At 56.6% G+C, this 20,756-nt stretch overlaps 3 protein-coding genes across 8 annotated transcripts; 2 read left to right on the forward strand and 1 right to left on the reverse strand.

The window, feature by feature from the left end:
* The first annotated feature begins 1,267 nt into the window (after window positions 1-1,267).
* Ca11 (carbonic anhydrase 11) lies at window positions 1,268-6,825 on the forward strand. Its single transcript, XM_051148536.1, has 9 exons — window positions 1,268-1,662; window positions 1,749-1,823; window positions 2,540-2,682; window positions 4,492-4,677; window positions 4,890-4,985; window positions 5,116-5,188; window positions 5,684-5,838; window positions 5,923-6,088; window positions 6,712-6,825. Exons 1-9 carry the CDS (start codon window positions 1,596-1,598, stop codon window positions 6,735-6,737), a joined length of 987 nt encoding a protein of 328 aa, XP_051004493.1. The 5' UTR covers window positions 1,268-1,595; the 3' UTR covers window positions 6,738-6,825.
* Window positions 6,826-7,203: 378 nt separating this feature from the next.
* On the forward strand, window positions 7,204-12,680 carry Dbp (D-box binding PAR bZIP transcription factor). 2 transcript variants are annotated; one of them, XM_051148538.1, is made up of 4 exons: window positions 7,204-7,975; window positions 8,786-9,196; window positions 10,456-10,667; window positions 11,775-12,680. In XM_051148538.1, the coding sequence occupies exons 1-4, from the start codon at window positions 7,837-7,839 to the stop codon at window positions 11,988-11,990; spliced, it is 978 nt and encodes a 325-aa protein (XP_051004495.1). In that variant the 5' UTR covers window positions 7,204-7,836; the 3' UTR covers window positions 11,991-12,680. The 2 variants fall into 2 exon arrangements, with proteins under 2 accessions (XP_051004495.1, XP_051004496.1); XM_051148539.1 differs by lacking the exons at window positions 7,204-7,975; window positions 8,786-9,196 and adding an exon at window positions 9,739-9,880.
* A 132-nt stretch (window positions 12,681-12,812) lies between these two features.
* Window positions 12,813-20,338, reverse strand: Sphk2 (sphingosine kinase 2). 5 transcript variants are annotated; one of them, XM_051148543.1, is made up of 8 exons: window positions 20,092-20,338; window positions 19,358-19,428; window positions 18,947-19,051; window positions 15,257-15,725; window positions 14,502-14,651; window positions 14,322-14,416; window positions 14,124-14,239; window positions 12,813-13,887 (listed from the first exon to the last, which is right to left on the reverse strand). In XM_051148543.1, the coding sequence occupies exons 4-8, from the start codon at window positions 15,660-15,662 to the stop codon at window positions 12,813-12,815; spliced, it is 1,842 nt and encodes a 613-aa protein (XP_051004500.1). In that variant the 5' UTR covers window positions 15,663-15,725; window positions 18,947-19,051; window positions 19,358-19,428; window positions 20,092-20,338. The 5 variants fall into 5 exon arrangements, with proteins under 5 accessions (XP_051004500.1, XP_051004499.1, XP_051004498.1 ...); XM_051148542.1 differs by having other exon boundaries at window positions 19,358-19,482; XM_051148541.1 differs by having other exon boundaries at window positions 20,074-20,338.
* Window positions 20,339-20,756: the final 418 nt, after the last annotated feature.

Consider the following 20,756-nt stretch of genomic DNA (forward strand, 5'->3'; position numbering starts at 1 on the left):
TTGGTATGTGTGTGTGTGACTCCAGCTCTGTCTCTATTTCTCGGTCTTTTTATACTCGGTATCTATATATCTTCGGATCTCTGTCTACCCTCCGTTTTCTGCTTGAATGCCTCTCTCTAGTCTGTCCTAAGTGTCTCTGCAACCACTGGATTCTGTCTCTGTCCTTTTTGCTGGCCCACCCAGCTCCTCTAATCCCACCTTCTATCTCTAACTTAATTTTTTTTTCTCTCTTTTTTCTTTTTTTTTGGGGGGGGGGTGTGTGGTGGTTCAAGACAGAGTTTCTTTGTGTAACAGCTCTGGCTGTCCTGGAACTTTTAGACCAGGCTAGCCTTGAACTCACAGGAACCCGCCTGCCTCTGTCCCCCAAATGCTGGGATTAAAGGCGCCACCAAGGCGCTGCAGGGCTCTAACCTATTTCTTGGCGTCTGCCTCTCTCCACCTCTCTCTCCTTCTGTTTTCTGTGGGCTGTTGGTTGTTTTCTTTAAGCCGGGTGTTACAAAGTAGCCTAGGATGGCTTCAAATCCTGGGGCGGGAGGCGGGGGGGGGGGGGGGGCTCAGTGCGAGAATCTCAAGTCTGTGTGTTTGTACATCCTCAGCTCCTTTCCTAGGGCCTGGCATTGTACTTTTCACTCTCTCTGTTTCTGTGTCTCCTTTCTTGCCTGGCTTCTCGCTGGCTTGTCTCTAAGCACCTCTCTCCCTGTCTCTGTATGTGTATCTCTCTCCTGCCTGGTTCTCTGAACATGAATCTCTCCGTGTCTATTTCTCTGTCTCCCCCACCCCCGCCCCCGCTATTTGATATCTTGCGCCGCCCCTCCCCCTTTCTGAGGAGCCCATCTCTCCTTCCCAGCCTCAGCTCTCACCTCCAGCCTTCTCACCCTCCAATTCCCCAAGCCTCTGCCTCCCCCTCCCGGCGAGCGGCTTTTCTGCACGCCAGGCCCCCAGCGTCCAGTCCATTCGGGCCCTGGCACCTGGAGCTGGGGGCCTCGGGCTCTGTGGGCGGCGCTGCCCCTCCCTTTCCAGGGCTGGGCCCAGGGGTGCGGCCCTTTCTACTGCGGAGGCCCCCAGCCAAACATCAAACCAGTGGGAGCAAGCGGGTGGGGAAGAGGGAAGCGGGACTGAGGTGATGGGGGAGGGGGCAGGGAGGAGGAGATGGAAAGAGGGAGAGGCAGCGCTGGGCGAGGGAGGAGGTGAGATAGAAGGAAGAAGGGAAGGCAGAGTCGAATAGGGAGGAGGAGGACGAAGGGAAGAAGAGAAGGCAGGGTGAGGGAGGAGGCGGAGGGAGGGGAGCGCACGCAGGGAGTGCGCGGCTGGGTTTGCTGGATGAGAGCAAAGAGGGGGTGTGCATTGGCATCGAGAGGGACCCGGGGCCGGCGAGGGCGGTCGCAGCTCCGGGAGGTAGAGAGGAGCGCAGGGCACGGGCCCAGGCGAACGGAGGAGTGAGCTTCAAACGGGCTCTGGGGTGCACGGTCCCAGCCCCTGCATCTCGGGAGCTGTGGCTCCCGTGCTGGGGACAGCCAGGCTGGAAGTCCCAGGAGGAGGGGAGGGAAGACCTAGGGGGCCGGGCACTGGGAAAGGGTCGCTTAGAGGCCTCTTGGATGGGGGGTGCGGCTCGCCTGAGCGCCCCTCAAGCGCTGGTACTCTGGGCCGCACTGGGAGCGGCAGGTAAGACCTGGGGGTCGGGGCAGTAGGCCCTGAGGGAGGGACGGGGTGGGGTACCTAGGAGAGGGATACACCTGCTCTCTTCCCAGCTCACATCGGACCAGCACCTGATCCCGAGGACTGGTGGAGCTACAAGGAGAATCTCCAGGGAAACTTCGTGCCAGGTGCAAACAGGGTGGAGACCCAGAGCCTGGCCCCATATCCCTAGGCGCCGTTTTCCCCAGATTTGGTAGTCTGGGTGCTCGATCCTCTCATCTTCCATAAGACCGATGCTCCCAGCCCCTGCTTCTTCCCTCAGGAGCGGGGGCCCAGCCTCTGAACCTCAGCGGCTCACCATGGGACATTATACATGCGCATTTCAAGTAGTGAGTGGGAGTGAGTGCAAGGAAAGAAAAGTGTGGGGGTGGAGAGATGTGTGTGTTTGCAGCCATAGACAGTTCCTATTCATGCTGGAAGGCACAGACTCGGTAGCTCAGGCCCCTGCCCCGCCCCCTCGCTCGGGCCTTCGGAGCCCTCTTTTATAACTCTTACCCTTAATACTTCTTATCCAGCTGTGGGACCTGGGAGTCTAAAAGAACTACAACTCCCATGGGGCTATGGGGCAGACAGGAGATTGATGCGTTAGTTTTACCTCTGATGCCTAATGGGAGTTGTAGTTCTGGTTTTACATAGACCAGCTTAAAGATGGGGGACAATACAGAAGGCTTGGAGGCGTTATGAGTTTCTAGGAAAGGATTCCAAAAATTATTCTAGAAATCAGCATTCTGGCTCTTATGTCCCTTCTCTCTAAGACCAAGGCTCCAGATTCCGCCAGGGTTACCCGGGCCCCAATCCACACAGCAGGTCCTGCCTGGAATCCAGCCTATTTCTATTCCCACAGGGCCTCCCTTCTGGGGCCTGGTGAACGCTGCCTGGAGCCTGTGTGCTGTGGGGAAGCGGCAGAGCCCCGTGGACGTGGAGCTGAAGAGGGTTCTTTACGACCCTTTTCTGCCTCCGCTCAGGCTCAGCACCGGGGGAGAGAAGGTAAGGAGCCTTGCAATGGGGTGGGTATGAGTAAAAGGGACCTGTGCTGAGGTGGGTTGTGAGCTATGAGGTATAAAAGGCATTTGCAGGATGGAGGAAAGGCTCCTTACTCTATGAAGATCACCTGCTCTTGCCTTTGCCACTGGTTTCCTCAACTTCCCATGTTTGCCATGCAGTGAAAACAATGCAACTCGTCCCAAGTGTTTGAAAAAGCTTAGCAAACCCGCTAATCTTTACAAGAGCCTACAAACTAGGGACTGTCTTATTTATTATCCTTATTTTATGGACAGAGAGCGAGGCACGGAAAGATGAAGTTTCTTGCCTAAAATCACATAGCCATCAGACCAAGTGGTGTGGCCTCAGTGTCTGTACTGGGGCGGCTTTCTGCAGTACCATTTCTCTAGAAGAGCTGGTGCCATGAGCCAAAAGCCTCAGAGTCAGACCCGCTTTCTCACGAGGCTCCTGTCTTTTGCACTTCCTGCCCCTCCACTGTCCTCTCTCATCCAGCCTTTCGGCCTTCAGCTCGATATCCTGCAGTCCGTCAAACTAAAGCCTCCCCCCACGCCTTGTGGGTACACCATCACCTTGTGGGCACACCATCGTCCCAGCTACCCAGGAGGCTGAGGCAGGGGGAGGGACAGTTCAACAATGCCAGCCTACCTCCAGAAAGCCAACAAAAGATAACCTACAGCAAAGCTCCATAATGCCCCTCCTGGCCTTGCATTATTGGGCCCCAGGACCACTTAATTCTTGGCTCCACAGGTCAGCCGAGCCTCTGCACTTGGCCTTCCCGCTTCCATCTGCCAAGCGTTACTCACCTCCTTAGGGATGGATGCCTTCCCTGACTTGTCGGTCTAAGCTGGCACCAGTCCTGTCCCTCCTAGCTAAGCTCAGGTGTCACTGGCCATCTAGTTTTGTAGTTCCCTAGTCCCACCTCTCCTGTTTGCTCATTGCTTTATTTCTAGTGCTCACTGCAGATAGCAGCAGCTCAAGAAATGGTTTTGTTCCACTTTTAAAATGTCAAGATTAGCCGGACGCGGTGGCGCACACCTTTAATCCCAGCACTCAGGAGGCAGAAGCAGGCGGATCGCTGTGAGTTCGAGGCCAGCCTGGTCTACAAAGTGAGTCCAGGACAGCCAGGGCTACACAGAGAAACCCTGTCTTGAAAAAACAGACCAAACAAACAAACAACAAACAAAAATGTCAAGATTCTATCGTGTGTGCTATGGAGGCATGGAGTGAAAGTGTATGAGGTCGGAGGGTAATTTTGTGGCGTGTTTTCTCCTTCTACCTTTATGTGGGCTCCAGGGGCTGAGTCCATTACGCTTACACAGCAAACTGAGCCACATCACTGGCCTTGATGAGTTTTTCTTCTTTTGTTCTTTTTGAAAAGACTCATTCTATAGCCCAGTTTGGACATGAACTCATAGCAATCCTCCTGCCTTGGCTTCCTCCATGCTGGGATTACAAACCTGAAACAGCACTCTTGGTTCAGTACTTGGGTTCTTTTTGTTTGTTTGTTTGGTTGGTTAGTTGGTTTTGGTTTTTCAAGACAGGGTTTCTCTGTGTAACAAGCCCTGGCTGTCTTGGACTCACATTATAGACCAGGCTATCCTCGAACTCACAGATATCTGCCTGCCCCTGCCTCTGGGGGCTCACTCAGTACTTGCTAGCTGAATAAATCTGAGGCTGGGGAGTGGCTGGTGCCTAAACTATATTAAATAGTTGTTGGACTCTGGGTCATGGGAAGAATGGCAGCTAGGAGGAAGTTATCTCTGTATCCCCCAATACCTTATACCTCTCCTGCAGCTCCGAGGAACCTTGTACAACACTGGCAGACATGTGTCCTTCCTGCCTGCATCCCGGCCTGTGGTCAACGTGTCTGGGGGTCCCCTTCTTTATAGCCACCGACTCAGTGAACTGCGGCTGCTGTTTGGAGCTCGAGATGGGGCTGGCTCCGAACACCACATCAACCACCAGGGCTTCTCTGCCGAGGTGCTGACCTCTAACCTTTGACCCTCCACATTAGGTCTCCCTGGTTTCTTAGCTCCGTGCTTCATATCATCCTTCTGTCCAGAGCTGCCTCCTCCCCCTGACCCCCACCCCTAAGTACTAATCCCTGATGCAGTTCTGGACACCAAATGCCCGAAAGCTGCCAAAACCATTCGTTCTCTTGTCCCCTTCTCTGCAATCGCCTTACTTTCCAGGTGCAGCTAATTCACTTCAACCAAGAACTCTACGGAAATCTCAGTGCTGCCTCCCGGGGCCCCAATGGCCTGGCCATCCTCAGCCTCTTTGTCAATGTGAGGGAGGCAAGACGGGGAACTGGCTTCCAGGGTGTGAGGGACACGGGAGGCTGGGAGGCTAGGCTCGGGTGGTGGGCCTTTGGGGAGCCTTGGGCTGCTGTCTCCTCGCCTCATGCCCCCTGCATAGGTGGCTGGCAGCTCCAACCCGTTCCTCAGTCGCCTCCTCAACCGGGACACCATCACCCGAATCTCCTACAAAAGTAAGTCCCCAAGCTAGGCGTGGAATCCCAGCTCCTGGGGAGGCTGAGGAAGGAGGGTGACAGGGCGAGCCTGGGCTACAGAGCAAGATCCAGTGTCAAGTCAAAAAGCGAAGAGAGTGGCTGGAGGTGGAGGTTTGATGATGAGTGCCTGATTAGCTGGGCATGGTGGCACACGCCTTTAATCCCAGCACTCGGGAGGCAGAGGCAGGCGGATCGCTGTGAGTTCGAGGCCAGCCTGGTCTACAAAGTGAGTCCAGGATGGCCAAGGCTACACAGAGAAACCCTGTCTCGAAAAACCAAAAAAAGAAAAAAGAAATAAAGAGCGCCTGATTAGAATCCCCTGCTGAGGGGCCGGGGGCCAGGTTCAGTGGTACCTACCCGGCCTGTCTGAAGCCCTAGGTTCAATTTCCATGCTGCATCTAAGTCCCTATGTATTGGTTGTACCCGTGGATTCCCATGGGACACCTTTTCACGCTTGGCTTGATATCCCCACAGATGATGCCTACTTTCTTCAAGACCTGAGCCTGGAGCTCCTGTTCCCAGAATCCTTTGGCTTCATCACCTATCAGGGATCTCTCAGCACTCCACCCTGCTCTGAGACTGTCACCTGGATCCTCATCGACAGGGCTCTCAATATCACCTCCCTCCAGGTGACTGACCTCCACATGCATGCTGCCCCTAGCTGAGTACCACATTGCCGCATCCCCTGCCACTCACCATTTCTCTTGAGGCAGATGCACTCCCTGAGACTCCTGAGCCAGAATCCCCCCTCCCAGATCTTCCAGAGCCTCGGTGGTAATGGCCGGCCCCTACAGCCCTTGGCCCACAGAGCCTTAAGGGGCAACAGGGACCCCCGGCATCCGGAGAGGCGCTGCCGAGGCCCTAACTACCGCCTGCATGGTATGCTCTCCTGCATATTTTGATAGTCTGCACTTATTCCCAATGGTGTCACAGTGTGACACATCCCTCAGACTCCCCCCCACCCCCCGCTCCCTTCTCCATATGGGACAGCGTGGGGAAGCCCACCCCTCTTTGTAACTTCGAGTGAGACCCGACACCCTGTTTTCCTTGCCATACAATTGCAAACTGGTCCATGTCCTCTGCCTACTGTCACTTTCTAAGATGGTACGGTCCAAGTCACCTGTTTATAAATGGTACGACCCTACTTCCAGCTAAAGCATTGACAGCTATCCCCTTTCTGAGACTCAACGAGGTACAATCCCTCTGTCTTTCTTACTGCCACTCTGGGGTTCTGCCCCGCGAAATCCAGTGGGCTCTCGGCTGGTTTCTCAACATGGTACAGTCCAGATGCCCACCCCACCCCCTTCGTGTACGGCTACCTTTATGCAGACCAGTCTAATCTGCACGTCCCATCTGACCTTCTTCCCTCCCTATATGGTCTGGTCCAGGAGCTGGCCATATCCCACAACTTGGTATATTCCAGTCCCCTCCCCCCCTTGCAGCTTGATTGTGGAAGAGCCCAGTGCGTTCAGCCCCCACAAACCGGTGCCTTCCTTTTACAGTGGACGATGGTCCTCATGGTCGCTGAGACGAAGATTAAGCCCGCGCGTCCTGAGCTTCCTCATGAGGGGGAGGGGAGTTACCCCAAAACAAAGCAATTAAAGGGACTGAATGTTTCCGGTTTCTCGGTGGTTTGATTATCAGTCGCGATTTAGAAATACAAAAAATTAATCCTTCCCGAAGACCACTTCTTTCTCCCTTAACCTGCTATAAATGGCCTTCTGCTTTATACCGCAAACAATGAGCTCGTGAATACGAGGCTCCTTTAAGAGACGCCCCCCCTTCCGCCCCACACCCGCATCCGGCAGCACGCGCAGGGCCATGTGCTTCCCCTTCTTCCTGCCTCATTGGCTCGAAGTGGGTCACGGTCCCGCCCCCAGCGCCTCCTCCCATTGGCTAAATGTAGGTCAGTGTCCCGCCTCCTTCCAAAAGGCGAGGTAACTTCACAAGTTCAGCCCCTCACGCGCCTCCAGGGCCTTGGCGTATCCCTACACCTTATTGGCTGAGCGTCTCAAGGGCTCGGGACGTGATTGGCCCTTGCTTTCAGTCGGAGGGAGGCACGCGGCTGGGGTGCATGGCCCAAGAGCAGGGAGGGGGCCCGGAGGAGGGGCGCGAGCTCTGGCGTCGGGTGTTTTGGTTTGGATTTTTTTTTTTTTCCGCGAAAGAAGTTTGCTTTGGCCACGCCTCAAGGCTGCCGCCTCCTCCGGCCCCCTCCTCCGCCCCTGGGCGCACACCTCTGGGTGCAGATTGCAAAGCTCCCTTTTCTTTGCGAGAAGTGCAAATTTTGCTAGAGCCAGAGGCTCGCCCACCTGGTACAGAAGGAGCGCGCGCCTGTGTCCCTTGGGGACCCACAGTTGCAAAGAGACAGCTGCTTGATTTGGTCACCCACTCGCCGAGACTATAGGATCCTCCCGGGACACTCTTTTTGAGTTGCACCTTTCTGCAGACGAGACTGGCTGACCCTCTCCGCGCTCTTAGGATTTGCAGCGTTCTGATAACTGGAGGCTTGCACGCCGCGCTCGCCCGACCCTGGAACACACTCGCCCGAACCACAGGAGTGTGAGAGAGACTGACATATCATCTCTTCGACTTTATGAGCTCATGAACCTGGGAGCAGGTGCCCGGCAATGGCGCGGCCTCTGAGCGACAGGACCCCGGGTCCCCTGCTGCTGGGTGGTCCGGCCGGGGCCCCCCCTGGCGGGGGAGCGCTGCTTGGGCTGAGGAACCTTCTGCAGGGAACCAGCAAGCCCAAAGAGCCGGCCAGCTGTGAGTTCTAGTCCCCACTGTCTTCGGGACTTAAATGTTGGGGTGGTGGTCCACGGCACCTATGTGCCAGGTATCACATCTTTGCTAGTCGCCGCACGGTCACTCAGGTCCAGGGCCAAATCTGACTCCTGGACGACCCAAGGGTCAAGACCCCAGTCTTCTTCCATGGAGACAGAGTTTAGGTCCAGACTCGTCTTTTCTCCCCTTTGGCCTGGGGATCTGGACCCCTGGAGTCCTAGGGAAGGGAGGGGGTGTGTCGGATGCTCACAGGGTGCTGACACGGGCTTGGGCGGGGCCTCTCAGGGTCACGTGGAGACCAGGGACGAGGAATGTGCCTGAGCAGTGCAGCCCCTTCCTGCCCTAACAGATTGTGGGGGAGGGGATGTTAGTATGGGGGGGGGGTTTACTGAGCTGTCACTTTTTCTCTCTCACTTGCCCAACCTTTCACCCACGCTGTCCCCAAACCCCCATTTCTAAACTTCCATCATTTCTCTGGGTCGCTTTCTTGTGTCTCTTATCCCTTCCCGGGTCTCTAAGCCTATCTGTTTGTACACTTTATGTTTTCCCTTTCTTTGGGTCCCTGTCTTCCTGGGTCCTGGTGCTTTTCTTTCCCTCGCTCTCCCCAACCTCTTTATCCCTCTCTCCTCTTTCTGGGTTCCTGTCACCCCACCTGTCCCCACCTCTCTTGGTCTTTGCTCTCCCGCTTCCCGTCGTCTCCTCACTTCTCCACATCCCCGCCATGTGGGTCTCTCTCTCTTGGGGGTCCTTCCTGTGTCCCTCCACCCCATCCGGTCTCTCCTTGGCCCACAGGTCTCCTGAAGGAAAAGGAACGCAAGGCAACTCTGCCCTCAGCCCCCGTCCCGGGACCCGGCCTGGAGACGGCGGGCCCAGCCGATGCCCCGACTGGGGCGGTTGGTGGCGGTGGGTCCCCGCGGGGGCGCTCAGGGCCAGCGGCTGGCCCGAGTCTTTTTGCGCCGCTGCTGTGGGAACGCTCTCTGCCTTTCGGCGACGTGGAATACGTGGACCTAGACGCCTTCTTGCTGGAGCACGGGCTACCGCCGAGCCCGCCACCCCTCGGGGGCCTGTCGCAGGCACCCTCTCCAGCGCGCACGCCCGCGCCCTCCCCCGGGCCGGGCTCTTGTGGCTCCTCTTCCCCCCGCTCCTCACCCGGGCACGCCCCCGCGCGGGACACTCTGGGAGCCGCCGGCGGCCACCGCGCAGGTGCGGCGAAGGGGCGGGGCTGGCGGGCAGGGAGGGGCCTCGCGACGCTTAGGAAGTCTGCCCAATGAGATGCTGCGATCCATTAAGGGGTACTTGGGTCCCCAAACGAGAGAGGGTTGTCCAGTGAAGAGGCTGTATTTTCCTCTAGGAGGAAGTTTCCTTTTACTCCTGAAGCCAAGAGTAGAAACTCAGAACACCTTAGTGAACTGGGGAGGTGACTGACTCCAGAGTCTGGATTCAGAAAATTTGGAAACGAGATAGGACTGTACTTAAAGGACATATAAAATGGGAGCAGGCCAGAGCTGGGCACTAGGTTCCTGGTTCGTGTCCCCGCTACTGTGTAGAGAGAGAGTATCTTGGCTCCCAGAGTCTTACAGCAGAGAATGTCGGGATCCCGCTACTGGAGTCTCCCGGCGGAGCTCCCCATACTCCTGCGATGGGGACCTAGGGTCTCAGGATTGTGGGAATCCCGATGGCAAAGTGCTTGGCAGGCTGGTTCCCCCACGGACCCCATAAGCGCGGAGAGGGTGGGTAGGATGCTTGGAGATGTTGGAACTGAGACCAAAAGGAACAAGAGGGGCGGCCACCCCTACCAAGATAAGGAGTCTGGATGTGGGACGCCTGGGTACACCTGTCCCTGATCCGACCTCCACGCAAAACCAGGGCTGCACATTCCCTCGCCACGTGAGTCCTCCCTCCCTGCTGTGCGCACGCGCTCTCACTCTTGAGGAGGCGGGGCCTGGGAACGTGAGGGTGCGTGGGGCGGGGGAGGGGAAAGGAGAAGCAGAAGGCCACACGTGATGCAGCCCTGAACTGGTGTCCTCGGCTGGCCCTTTCGGGTTCGTTCTTAAAGACACAGGCATCATCCTTTTTTAGTAAAGCTCTGGAACCTCGGAGCAGCATCTGTTTCTTCATTACTCTTAGGAGTGAGCCTAACAGGTTTAAGCACTGAGCAAGGTTACAGTCAATATGACTCAGATAAGGCAGTGGGAAGAAATCTGAAGCTTCGGGCTTTTAGAAGCTGTTAGCGGACTCACAGGATATATAAGACCAGTCGATTGTGCCTTACTCATAATGGTAGAATTGCTTTCATGGTGGCTAAGCATATTTGTCACAGGGTTGATGTCTGACAGGCAGAAAAGGCTGCCCTGTGGTAGACCGTGGATAAGGCGGGGCAGGAGGTGGGGTGGGGGAGGTCTCTGAGAACACAAGCGTCCAAACTAAATACTCATGCGTTCAAGTGATACGCATTTCTTCAGGCTTGACCTCTAGGGACACACCCAGTCCTGTGGACCCAGACACCGTGGAGGTGCTAATGACCTTTGAACCTGATCCAGCTGATCTCGCCCTGTCAAGCATTCCAGGCCATGAGACTTTTGACCCTCGGAGACACCGCTTCTCAGAGGAGGAACTGAAGCCTCAGCCAATCATGAAGAAGGCAAGGAAAGTCCAGGTGCCGGAGGAACAGAAGGTGAGCACGGCCGGCCAGGTGTGGGGCTTGGTTAGGGTCAGCACCTGACTGTTCAAAGAAGCTTCCTGGCCTATAGAGGCACCCAGTTCACAAGGCTCCTGGGGACAGGCTTTGCCCTGAGTCACGAAGATGGTGTCATCACTTGGACCCAGAAACCCCTGTGGAGTAGAGCTCAAGTTCCAAGAGGCCCTGTTGCCAACTGGAACTTTCTTTAGCATCTCATCAGTCTGCTTCTGAGCAGCTGGCCTGGCTGGAGCTGGTTTCAGCCTGGGGTGCAGACATTGTCCTCCTGGGGCCCGGAAGTCATCCTTGACCAGCCATGCTCTGGCTTGTGGGAGTTTTAATAGCATATGACCTAGCACCTGGCATCCTGTTTTGCTGCTACTGGGGTCTCCTGCTGTCTCCATCATGGCATTGTATGTATCATCCATCCCAGCATCTAGACCCCTCTGAGAAACCTAGTCCATACCAGTGGTTTTTCCTGCTACAGAGCTCGGCCGTTGCTAGGGAATGGATGTGTCCTGCAAGCTGGAACCTTTAATTAAGAGGAAGTCAAGGGAAGCATCATTTTGAGCTGGGTGGAGGAGCCATGGTACCATCCTCAGGGGAAGCCTCAGCTTCCAATTGTTCCATCAGTCAGGTGCTGGAGGGGGCCAGGCAGACAGCTCTCTGCTGACAGAAGACTAGGTCTGCTTAAAGCTCATGTTTACTTTCTGAGACGAGGTTGCCTTGGCAACCAGGACACCAAACCCTGTCACTAGGGGGCTATCCAAGCTTTCCTTAGCAACCTGGATCTGGAAAGGTGATGTCTAGGGCAGTGTGCTCTTCTATGGGATAAGCCCTCAGACCCTGAAGGCCTTGTTGCTAGGAAATATCCATAGCAACCAGTTATCTGTAGGTCCTTGTTAAGAGGGGAGGCTCCAAATGTGTACCTGGAATCTAACTTGTGATCTAGTTTCCTGTGAGGGAGCTGTACTTAGCAGCCAGGGCAGTAGCCGGCAGAGGTTGGGCACCCATACAGCAAAAGCCAGTAGCCCTTGGCTTCAGTGCTGCGCAGAGGCAGGTCCTTTCACTGGCTCTCAGTGCCTTCCACCCCTCCATCCCCAGGATGAGAAATACTGGAGCCGGAGGTACAAGAACAACGAGGCAGCCAAGAGGTCCCGAGACGCACGGAGACTCAAGGAGAACCAGATCTCGGTGCGGGCGGCCTTCCTGGAGAAAGAGAACGCCCTGCTGCGGCAGGAGGTGGTGGCTGTGAGGCAGGAGCTGTCCCACTACCGTGCTGTGCTCTCACGCTACCAGGCCCAGCACGGGACCCTGTGAGGCCACTTCCACCCTACCAGGGCTGACTTCTGATCCTTGCTGAGACTTGTACCTGACACCCTCCTCCCTCCTCATCCCATGGCCAGTGCTCTGGCCAGCTAGGTGCCCCAGGGACGTCATGATGCAGACAAATACATTTATATTTTTAAGAAAAAGCTAGCCTTCCCCCACCTCCCTCACTGGGGTGGGGAGGGTCCTGTGTGCACTCTTAGCACGTAGGGGAACCCATCCGCCCACCGCCTCCGTCAACACAATCCTGAATAAATCTTGAGAACCCAGGAGCCAGCTGTTGTGGCGGACAAAGCAGCTACTGGCTCTGACTCAAAGCTGCAGCTCAAGCGGTGTGCTGCTACTTAGGGGCAGGAGTAACTCAAAGTGCTGTCAGACGGAAGGGGCAAAGGTCTAGAGGAAAGCGATGCCTTTATTGCATAGACCTTTTCAATTGCTGTTTAGACTAGTGACAGGGACAAGAAGACACAGAACATGAAAAGTGACTCTCCCCACCGGCGAGGGGAAGATCATTAGTGCAAATCTGGGGACTGCCTTGGGGAACCTGCCCCTCAAGGGCTGATTGACCAATCAAGTTGAGGCACCAGAGGAGGCAAGAAGCAGCCCTGGCGGGCCGTGAGCTGAACCCTTGCTAGCTCATACATTCCAGGCCCCGTCATTGGGCATCAAGGAAGGCAGGCCCCACCCTCAAGCCACTGAGTCTTCTGGGAATTGGACCAGAAGCAATCTCCACTCTTGCGGTTATGAGTCAGGGCCCTGCTTCTGCATAAGAGATAGGCCCCAGCCTATCATCACCTCAGCCTGCTTCAGGCTTTAGGTTCTTGGCCTTTGACCCGCAGGCCCGGTGAGCAGTGTGGCAAGCCTGGGATGCACCTGCGCCTGCATCGGCCCATACTCCACTAACTCCCCATCGACAGTAAGTAGGCCACGAGGTGTGAGAGGCTCGAGGCGGAAGGCCCGAGCTGCAGCGTAGCCCAGGTGCGGGCAGCCCAGGCTGAAATGGTTCCCATGCTCCATGGCCAGCAGAATCCGTAGAAGTGCAGCTCGTGAGATGCCGCTGCGCACCCAGCACAGGTGCACTAAGCCGTCATCAAAGCGTGCGTGGGGGGCCGCCACCAGATCTGCACAGATGTGGCTGGGCAAGATGGCCAGCAAGAGTACAAATTCCCCCTCTATTGTCACCCAGTCTTGGGGCAGTGGAGAGCCCAGGGGAGGGAGCAGATGGTCAGCTGGGCCCCAGGTAGAGGCTTCTGGAGCATTGAGGGTGGGAGATGGGGACCCCGAGGATGCTGCCTTTTCTGGGGGCCCTTCAGTGATGGGTGAAAGCTGAGCTGTTTTGGGAGAGTTGGGAGATGAGGGCAGCAGTGGGTCTGGGGATAGAGGCGCATCTCCAGCTCCCACCCAGTCCCCAGTCAGCTCAGGGCCACCACCATTGAGGGTAGGGAGGGGCTCAGGGGAGCCAGGGGAGGCCAAGGAGGGCAAGGGCAGGGGCAGGTCAGACACTGACCGATGTAGAGGTGAGTGGGTGACGGCCGGGGCTGGGACTGGGGCCAAGGCTAGTTCTGACTTGGCTCGGGGCAGGCTGTGGCCTGGGATGGGCAAGGCTGGTTCCGTGGTAGCGGGGAGGTAGGAGAGGCGCCCACGGTAGGTATGCAGTGTGGCCAGGCCTAGCACTGCACCCACTGTGAATCTAGCCCTGCCCAGAGCCCTGAAGCGCTCACTGTGGATGTCCACGTCTGACAGGAAACCCCAGGCCACTGACAGGAAGGAAAAACAGCGGGATCCTGAGGCTAGCGTCACCGAGAGCAGGTCCAGAGGTTGGCTACCACCCCGGCAGAGAAGCAGCGAGCAGTTGAGCAACAGGTCAACACCGACAGCCGGCTCAAACCTTCACAGCCAGAGACGGGTGTTACAGTGGGAAAGGAGGATGGGGAGTGAGACACACAAGACAAGGATGGGGGGGGGGGGGCAGCAGTGGCACCAGAGAGCGTATCCCCAGCCCCGCATAAGCACCCCTGACTGAAGGCCTGCTGGGCCAGGCACAGATGGGGCCCCGCAGCGCTGAAGGCTCATGCCTCTCTTCAGCAGGGATCCCTGGCTGGCTCAACACAAGCAGTGACATACCCGCCGTAATGGTTGACTGCCCCAGCTAGGGCATTGCCGGAACCACAGGGGAGGACCCCAATGGGCATGCGCACGGCGTCTTCCCAATCTGGGCGATCAAGGAGCCCATTCAGCACCTGCAGTTGGGACAGGGCTGCCTGGGTCCTGGCCCCACTCCTCGGTCCCCCCCAGGCAGGGTTAGGGTGTCTGTGGCCCTACCTCATAGAGCAGCCCATCTCCCGAGACAGTGACAATGCCTCCCCACTCCTTCAGGTTCAAGCCCTGCACCAGCTCACGGGCATGGTTTGGTCGTTCTAAGGGGCCAAATCAAAAGGTTAGCCAGGAAGCCGCCTCTCACGTCCTCTCACGTCCTCCCACTCCTCCCCCAGTAGCTCCCACCTGTCTGTATGAGGTTGAAGGACAGCCCAGCCTCGGAGATCATGGGCACCACGTGTTCCATACAGTGCTGCCAGGCCACACGACGCCCGCCAAAAGGATTGACCAATATGAGCAGCCTGGACCTCCGGGGCAGCAGTTGAGGGGTGATTTCTGAAGGGGATGGATGGGAGAAAGGAAGGGAGGGCTGACTCTTCTAGAAGGGTATTCTGTGAATGGGCCCCAAGGAGATTTGATAAAGGGCAGGTACCCAGGGCCTACTGGGAGTTTCTCACTCCCTGCTGTCACCTGGCCAATGAGGTCAGACCAGTTTTTTTTTTTTTTTCCCTCACAGGTGCTAAGACAAAGGGTTGGTTGTAGAAGGGCACCTGTGCCCTGTAAACCTGTGTGTGGCAGGTGGGGAAAGAAGCCATGATCCCTGCACACCCATCAGGCTCCTGTACTTTTCTGTGAGGCTCATACAGGAGACGGGGGCCCTGGGTGAGGGAGGTTCTGCTGGAAAGCTGCCTGCCTCTGGGGAGAATGGAGCTACAGGCCACCTCTGAGCTGCTTGAAGGTCCTGAAGACCTGTGCGGTACCTCTTCCATTCTTAGCCTCCTGCTGCCACATGCCTAGGAGTCTGTTACTCCTCTGTCTGGATCATTTTCCAGAGAGGGACAGACAATATAGCCAAGGGCAGAGGCGCTCACTTGGCTTGCTTTTCTGAAACAGACTCAGAAAGACAGAAACGTCCACGTGGCTTTGGCCTAGCATCTCACCCTGATCCCCCGACAGAGGCACTCCTCGGAGGAGACACATGAGAGCCGTTGCCCAGCGCTGGGCCTCTGCACGATTCTCCTCATAAGTGGCCGCCCCGTCAGCCCGGAAGGTGCGAGTAGCTCTGTGCCTGCCCCCACGCCGGCCCCTTGGGTAGGTGTAGACACAGAAGTAGGCTGCCGTGTCTGAGGGGCTCCGGCTTTGCAGAGTCCCACAGCCTGAGACCTCGTGCAGAGGAACTAGGCCATCTCGGGGCCGGGCTTCTGGCTTTGGGAGCAACCGCTGTATGTGCAGGGCCTGCATCGTGAGGGTGAGGGCAAACCGTGGCCCGTGGGCTGGGTAGGAGCCAAACTCGCCATGCAGTATTGGAGTATTGGCAGCCATTGGCAGTGGTGGTGGCGGAGCCATGACCTAGGCCCAGTCTCAAGCACTCCTAGACCCTTGGCTTATGGTCAGCTCCTGCTGCAGCTTCTGTGGGGAGGGAGGAAGACAATGGTTAGAATTCAAGATCCTAGCGGGGTGGGGCTGGGGGGTGGCGCACACTTTTAATCCCAGCGCTCAGGAGGCAGAGGCAGGCGGGTCTTTGTGAGTTTGAGGCCAACCAGGTCTGCAGAGGAAGTCCAGGACAGCCAAGGCTACATAAGAGAAACCCTGTCTGAAAAAACTTAAAAACAAAACCCACAAAAAACAAACAAAACACTCAGGAGTCAGAAACACAAGTTGGGGCTGCTCAGGGTTACCTTGTTTCAAAAAACCATCCCACCCACAAAGAAACCACCACAAACCCATGCCACCCAGGAGACAGAAAAGAAAGAGAAAGGGAAAGACACTAGATGACAGCAAGGGCTTGAGGGGCATGGGAGAGGCCGGGGAAGATAGAGCTGGGACGACGACGGTGTAGACCCACAGGCACAAAGAAGAAAGGGTCAGCACTGAAAAGCAGAGACACCCGAGGAGACCACAGCTTCTGAGGCACAGGCTGAGAAGACACTTAGAAGTGGCCAGGCGGTGGTGGTGGCCCACACCTTTAATCTCAGCACTCGGGAGGCAGAGGCAGGTGGATCTCTATGAGTCTGAGGCCAGCCTGGTCTACAGAGTGAGTTCCAGGACAGCTAAGGCTACACAGAGAAACCCTGTCTCGAAAAACCACCACCTCCACCAACCACCTTAAAAGTTCCTCACCCTAAACCAGGCGTGGGCCACTACGCCTTTAATCCCGGGACTCTAGAGGCAGGCAGGTCTCTGTGAGTTCAATGCTGGTCTGTGAGTTCGAGGCCAGCCTGGCCCACAAAGCTAATCCAAGATAGCCAGGGCTACACAGAGAAACCCTGTTTCCAAAAACCAACCCCCCCCCCCCAAAAAAGGTTCCTCACCCCAATGAAGAAAGCCTGTTGCTTTCCTGTTTGTTCCAGGAGAGAAAGAAGTTGACACACAAAAGTCAGGGGAGGCCACCTGTGAGAGCCTAAGGGAGTGGCCACGGACCTGTTTGTCTGGAAGTACTGAGCTGGGTGTCTGGCCTTCTCTCCCAGAAGAGAGTGAGCCAGGACTAATCTCCCACTAAGTGGAAGGTTCCAACCTGCTAACTGCTCACTTTTGGGCAGTCCAACCTAGTCTTCTGACTGGCCTGTCACCTTTCCCAGGGTCTCACAGCTGCCTAGGACACACCCCATGAATACTGTCCCTCAAGATCTACCTCTGACCTCTGCCCTGGGCCACTCCCTTAATGCCCAGGTAACTGCCCCACCCTCAAACCTGCAGAGGCTCCTATGGGGTCCGCAAATCAGACACCAGCACAGAGCCCTCCCTATACATTGAGGCCCTAGGCTGGGTCTCGGTCTCTCGAGACTGCAGAGCTGGGCCTCCATCCACAGGTTCCCGGCCAGCCTCTCAGTTTTCCAGGTTATCCTCGGCCCGTATCCGGACTCCCGGGCCGCAACGCAGCCCCAGGTCTGGGTCTCCAACCCAGGGGCAGACCTAGTTTCCGTTTCCAGATCCCACCAAGTGTTCCGCACCAGGCCTGAGTGTCCACTCCTCTGGGGTCACCCCGGAACCCTCAACCTGTACACACGCCATGTCCTCCCGGCAGCCCCTCCAGAGTCTGCACTACCACGGTCCCCATCAGATCTAGGGGTGGGGGGAAGGGTGTGCGTCCGTCCAGCCAATGCCTGTGCGGAGTCCGAGCCGCACCAATGAGAGGACAGGAGGGTGGAGCCACTGCCTTCATAACTATGCGCCAGGGCCTGGCAGCCTAGTGAGGAAACTAGGCGGGGCCTTGCTAGGCCGCGCCCCATCATAAGTGAGGGCACACACGCAGCAGAGGAAAGGAACGTGGTCTAAGGCAAAGCTTAGCTCGCCATCTTTGTTGAGGTCAAAACAGGCCCATCCCAATGGAATCTATAAAAAGAAAAGGGGGCGGTGCTCTTCAACCGCAGAGACCAACTCTCTGGCGTAGGTGACAGGAAAGCTGAGATAGAAACAAAGAAATGGGGTGAGTGAGGTAGTACAGCCTCTAATCCTAAAACTTGGGAGGCTGAGGCAGAAGCATCAGGAAGTGCAAAGTCCGCTTCTGAAACGACCCAACCTAGGTGGAGCCCATTCTGCCATGATAACCAGGTTATTATTAGTTTACAAACTGCCTTAGAGGGGGGAGGAGGGAGATTAACACCTGCCTGGGATACCATGGGACAAGACTGTTCCAGAAGGTAGCCTAAGGGAAGGAAAAGCTTTGGAAGCCCAGAGAAACTGAGAAACTGAGCCCAGGGAAACAAGATGTTGAGGCAAAGCATGGTGACCAGATGAAACCAAAGAGCAAGGCAGGTGGGCAGCAGGAGACCTGCAGAATTGAGAGACAAGCCCGCGCGTGCGCGCATGCGCTCGTGTGTGTGTGTGTGTGTGTGTGTGTGTGTGTGTGTGTGTGTGGAACGTACCTCCCCACGCGCTGGGCAAAACACTCTCCACCCATCACTCTCACTAGGCAGGGACAAAGCTTCCTAGAAGGACGTTAAGTGGAGAAGGGAGTCAGCTTTTTGCCAAACATGCCAAGAAGAGGACCTCAGCCGGGCGTGGTGGCACACGCCTTTAATCTCAGCACCTGGGAGGCAGGCAGAGGCAGGTGGACTGCTGAGAGTTCGTGGCCAGCCTGGTCTACAGAGTGAGTCCAGGACAGCCAAGGCTACACAGAGAAACCCTGTCTCGGAGAAAGAAAAGAGAGAGAGAGAGAGAGACCTCAGAGAAATGGACAACCTGTGGACACAGCCACTGAGCTCTGACAAAAGAAAGGCAGAAACCCCAACCAAAGGGGCTGAGACCTCAGCAGAGAAAGGGGAACAAGAAATGCAAGTGCTAGCTCAGTCACGCCGAGTGACCCCGCCATGAGTAGCCTCGGCTGCTCTGAGAGAAAAGGACCGCTCACCCTGTCCTTAGGGGCGGTCTGAGGCCAGTGGCAGAAGAGGGCCTTGGCAGATGTCCTCACCCATGAGGTGTGACAGCCCTGGACTCTAGACCAGAGTGGGTCTCCACCTTCCTAAGGCTGCCCCCCTCGAGTACAGTCCCTCACGCTGTGGTGCCGCTACCTCAAAGCTGCAGTTCTGCCACCGGTGGTTATGAGTCGTGACGTGAATATCCGATAGGCAGCACCCGTGAGGGGGGCATGACCCACAGGTTGAGAACCACCGCCGGAGCGTGATCCTTACCTGGCTCCTACTCCCCCGTGGAGTCAGGACGTCCGGTGGGCAGCCAGGCCTCTGCTGTATCCCAGCAGGCGCCGAGCCCAGCACTGGAGGCCATATAGGGGTGGTCTGGGTTTAAAAAAAAAAAAAAGTCCTTACTCACTGTGCAGTCCCAGGGTTGGGGCTCTTGAGGAGGAGCCCAGAACTGGCCAGCTTTCCCATCCATCCAGCCGGTCTGTCTTGTACTACCGAAGTCCAGGTAACACAGTCTACCTAGCACACTCTACCGTGTGGACTGAACATGTATACAGACGTATGCAATCAGGGAGACACCCCATAAAGCTTACAATCACTCTCTTTTTCCAAACAAGGCAAAAAAAAAAAAAAACAAAAACAAAAACAAAAACAAAAACAAAAACCCAGAAAGTGACTTACCCAAGGTCACAATTTTAAATAGCAGGGCCAGGCCAGGTGTTGGAAGACTGTAATCTCAGCTACTTGAGAGGCTGAGACAGAAAGACTCAATCAAAACCAGTCTGGGCAATTCTGTGAAACCGTGACTTAAAAAAAAAAAAAAAAGGCAGAGCTGGCACCCGAGCTGGCTTACAATTTGGCTAGGTGCCAAATGTTCACTTTTTAATCTATGTCCCTCCTTCTGCCCGGGCTTTCTTCACCATATTTCTTTCGCACCCTCAGGCCCCCACGCCCCCTCCCCTCCACCCCCCGCCATGGTCCCTATCTCCTTCTCTCTGGGTCTATCCACTCCCCCGGAGCTGCCGATGGCTCCCACGAAGATCCAGGCCGGGGACTCTGCGTGCCTTCTCTGCACGTTAATATGTACATCGAAAATGTTGGGCCAGTGTAACCTGTCTGGTTGATGGGGGGTGAGGGGTAGAACGTTCTCTGAAGAAGGAGACTAAGGAGAGATTCAGGAAGAGGCCATCTGGGGGGGGGGGCTGAACCCCAAATACTGAAAAACTAAGGTACTATGGGTTGAACTGCAGCAAGAAAGACTCAAGTGAGAGTCTAGAAGGACTTCCTGGGCTTCAGTCCCGTCTAGTAAACTGCGCGTAAGGAAAAGGCAGCCGGGAATTTAAAGAAAGGCAGGAAGTGTGAGAGTAGCTTTTTCTTCAGGCGCAGACAAGCCTCACCTCCAATACACAACCCACCGGGTCCTCCAGGAGCAGCCGAGAAGAGGTCGGCGTGCGGCCAGAGAGTCACCGCGCGACCCCTCCTGCTAACTCCGAGCATGTCTGTCGCTCTCAGATCCCTGTATCCCTGGTCAGGGACTAGGAAGAATAGAGAAGCTCTCTGCGTGCCGGCCCTTCCCTCCGGCGTCGCGCTGGCTCCCCTCGGCTTGTTCTGCGGCCTCAAGTCAGTCGGTCATCCAGCATACCATAGAGAACCCACTCCACCTTGTGCTAGAGCGCCGCGTCGCGCCCCTGTGGCGTCACCCGTGTACCATAGAGACTCGCGGCCAGGATAGAGCGCCCCGCGGAGCGTCACGAGCGCGTCTTGCAGGGAGCCCTTTCCCCGCCCATTCCGGCGCACTTCTGTCTTTCTGGACCTGGCCGAGCAGGAGGCGCCATCATGGTGAGCCCTCAACTGAGCATCTCGGGATGGCTCATCCGCCGCCATCCTCAGCGGGGCCGGGTCGCAGCGCGGTGGAGGAGTGCGGGCGGTGCCGAGGGATGCTGGGGGGCAGACACGGGGCGGCCGGCGCTCGGCGCCCCCGGAGGCTCGTATACCTTAGGGAGGCGGCGCTCGGCAACCCAGGCCGAGTGCGGCTCACACGGCGTCTAGTCTGGCCTCGAACCCACGGCAGTGCCCTTGC

The sequence above is a fragment of the Acomys russatus genome, chromosome 7, assembly GCF_903995435.1.
Source record: "Acomys russatus chromosome 7, mAcoRus1.1, whole genome shotgun sequence".
Lineage (NCBI taxonomy): Eukaryota > Metazoa > Chordata > Mammalia > Rodentia > Muridae > Acomys > Acomys russatus.